Raw genomic sequence first — 3,445 nt, 5'->3', positions numbered from 1 at the left:
AGACTGTAAACTGTATTTTATAATAATTAAATAATATAAAGAAATTTATTCAGTTTTTTTTTCCCTTCATATTCATTTTATTTATTAGATGTTGAAACTGTGATATTAGTGGAGATAATCTTCAATAAATTATTGAAACACTAACTAATCCTCCAGGATCAAAGCTCACGATCAGTGAAATCAGTTAATATTATTTGGCCTGTGTGAGCTTTCCATCATATGTGGTAATAATGATATACTTGTCATAAGCCGCACGAGAGGGCTTAATTTACATTCTCGTGATTTATATGCAAGTAGTAAATATGTTTCTATTGGGACTGTCTATTAAATTACAAATGCTTCAAACAACATAAATCTTTTTTAAAAATGGAAAATAGTGAAAGTCATGTATCAACACTAGCTAACCATAATTAAATATTATATTAAAATATTTTATTACGAGTAACACACTGTTAATTAGTAATCGGCCAAATCATGGAGACCGTATTAATATTAAACAAGATCAAGATCAAAAAACTGTTTTCATATAATTCACAATAGACTGACCGTGCACAAAAGGCTCAGTAACACAGGTGGTATTAATGATAGCGACGGGAGCCAACATGCAAAGCTCTGCTTCAAATTAGCTTTTTGTTTCAAAAGAGCATTAAGTATGTGCTTTCTGAACTTTATTCCATTAAACAAGAACCAAAATATTGAGAAAGTATGTAATCAATAATTAATAAATGAAGAAAACACATTATAACTCTCAAAACAAAAAAATTATTTCAAAAGAATTTCTTCTTTGTAATTTCATTACTAGTTTTATGTATAACCAAGACATGTAAAATAAGCAACTGAAACAGAATACTAAATATTAAAAAAAAATCTAAAACAAATTCTGGAAATTAATTAAACCAAATTAAACTAAACTTTTAGCATGCAACATACATTTAGAGACATTTTTTAACTCTGAACATACAATTATTGTTTTCAGCAAAATTTTTGCTATAACTACGTTTTATTGGAATTACCTTAATGACGCTTCTATACACCGACCCTTAATGTTTTGAATTGTAGTTGTTAACATAAAAACTCAACTCTTTTTCTTCATTATAAAATTGAGTCTGTGCTGGTTGATCTATCCGCTGAAATGGCCCGATTACATTTAATTGGAAATTTGAATTATTGATGTTGACAATGTATTTAATGACTTAATAAAGATCCTGTTACATAAGTAAGCAAACAGTAGAAATGTTTACCTAGTTTCAGTGAGTCAGTTTTGAAAGAGCTGAGTCAAAAAAAAATTGTGTATGAAACGCTTTGTAACTTCTCGTATGTGAGTATTTATAACCAAACAATTTATCTCAATTATTAAAAAATGGCTAAAAAATATATGACATTCAAAACAAATTGTTTTTTTCTACATTCCACGACACAATTATTAGTGTTTAGTAAGCTAGCTTCGAAAATTCTTCCGGTGATAGCTATCGAATCTTAAAATTGTGAATAAAACTCGATTACATCGATTATTAGCCATTCAGGGTAAGCTATTCAGCGATATAAACTTTGACACAAATATCAACCATTGACTTTAATAATCCCATTCCAGGTTTAAAAGAAACAAAAAACGTGTATCAAAAATACAAATCAAAAGCTTTTTACGTTTTTATTTATCTTTAAAGAAAGCTAGAAAGCAACACTACAACAAAATCATTACATGTTTTGATCAATCCATTCGTTATAGGCATAAACCGACGTAAACACATCTGGCTTTCCGGTGGCGCACGGTTTTCCAAAAGACACAATTCCGGTAAACTTCTCATCGCAAATTAACGGTCCACCCGAATCCCCCTGACAAGCGGAATTTCCATCGCTGGTGGTACAAATCACGTTGGGATTGTACGCCTCCTTCCATTCCTTCTCACACTGTGTAGGACTCACAGGATGCACTTCTGCCACTTTAAATTTATTGGAGAGTTTTCCACCAGCTTCCGTCAAGCCCCAACCCATGACGTAGCAAGGATTTTCATAGTCTGATAAATTTGATTGCATTCTGACCGGAAATGAAAATTTGTACGATGTGACCGGCTCTATTTTTAAGACCGCTATGTCGTTTATGACTAATTTTGGATCATATTCAGGGTGCACCGTGGCGGAAATTACTTTATGGGTGGTTCCACCCTTATCTAAAGAGTCGCTACCTACGACAACGACATTTGAGCGGTCGCTAAAAACGGGGAAAAACGATTTGAGAATTTTAGACAAAATTTTGAGAAGGTCTAACCCAGCGACGCAATGAGCTGCTGTTACCACGTGTTCGTGGTCGATTAGGGTGCCTCCACAAAAGTGATGGTTGTTTGAGTCGCGCAGAGACACGGCGTAAGGGTAGTCAGATTTGTTTGCCTCAAAGCCGCCCACAATTCTAGTTTCATCTTCTTCTGCTACAATAAACAGACAAACTGGTGCTAAAAGCTGAGCAAATAATACAATTTTTTACCCAAACACAAATTCTGTCCAGAATTTAAAATTAAAGTCACCGAAAAATAAAAACACAAACGTTTCATATTGAATACATAMGTGTAGGTAAACATTACATTTTTACACAAGTGTCATCTTTTATACTTTACTGTAATCTACACTTTACATATCACGTTCTAAAAACCTCACAGTGGGTGACTTTGTGCTAATCTCTGACATTATATTAATTAAACAGTAGGTACATGCCCCAAATACAAAAAAATCAAAGAATGTACAGTTACTTACAACATTTATATAATAAAATTAACAAAAAAACAACAATTTTAAACCTTAAGTTTGTATTTGAGTTAGTTAGAAGATAAACATTTTAAAAGTCTCCGATTATACAAGCTAAGTGGGGTTTAGGGGGCACCAAAAATATGCCGTTTCATGTTTTCTTCGAAAACAGTGAGTATTCTAAAAAAAGTCGTACCCATGTCCAAAATTTGTTTTGAAGGTTATCCACAAGACAGTCTTGAGAAGATTAATGAGGGTTAATGATTGCCATGAATAAATAAATTAAACAAAATTTATTAAAGAAATTATAAATAAAATTTACCTAAGGCCCCTCAAGTTACTTCTCATAACTTGCCAGCAAGTTGCTACCTACATATTCCATATTTTCATTATTCATTCAATTAATTTTTAAAGTCGAGAATGATTGGCTTTTCACGTTTTTATAATGGCCGCCTTCAATCGGACCAATCTCATTTTGCATTAAATTTTGAATGAATCCAAAAATCTAAAATGATTTTTATATTGTTATAATGGCCGACCTTAAACGGCCCAATCACAATGCTTTCAGCTTTTACGATAATCCTTACGTTAATTCATTAATAGTAATTAAATAAAAAATAGAGTGTGACACTTGTTAGGGAACATCTCCCTAAAGATCTTTAACATACAACAATTCAGAGAAGTCTTTTATAAGCTTTAATTTTGTCCA

The 3,445-nt window shown here is 32.1% G+C and overlaps 1 protein-coding gene across 2 annotated transcripts; it reads right to left on the bottom strand.

The window, feature by feature from the left end:
• Positions 1-1,695: 1,695 nt before the first annotated feature.
• On the bottom strand, positions 1,696-2,546 carry LOC123013675 (chymotrypsin-1-like). Of its 2 annotated transcripts, XM_044412373.1 has the most exons (3): positions 2,480-2,546; positions 2,267-2,423; positions 1,696-2,209 (listed from the first exon to the last, which is right to left on the bottom strand). In XM_044412373.1, the coding sequence occupies exons 1-3, from the start codon at positions 2,544-2,546 to the stop codon at positions 1,696-1,698; spliced, it is 738 nt and encodes a 245-aa protein (XP_044268308.1). The 2 variants fall into 2 exon arrangements, with proteins under 2 accessions (XP_044268308.1, XP_044268307.1); XM_044412372.1 differs by having other exon boundaries at positions 1,696-2,423.
• Positions 2,547-3,445: the final 899 nt, after the last annotated feature.

Source organism: Tribolium madens, unplaced genomic scaffold, assembly GCF_015345945.1.
Source record: "Tribolium madens isolate multiple individuals breed KSU strain unplaced genomic scaffold, Tmad_KSU_1.1 Scaffold_96;HRSCAF=242;Tcas5.2_LG5, whole genome shotgun sequence".
NCBI lineage: Eukaryota > Metazoa > Arthropoda > Insecta > Coleoptera > Tenebrionidae > Tribolium > Tribolium madens.
The sequence above is the reverse complement of the archived record's forward strand: the minus strand, read 5'-3'. Positions and strand labels throughout refer to the sequence as shown.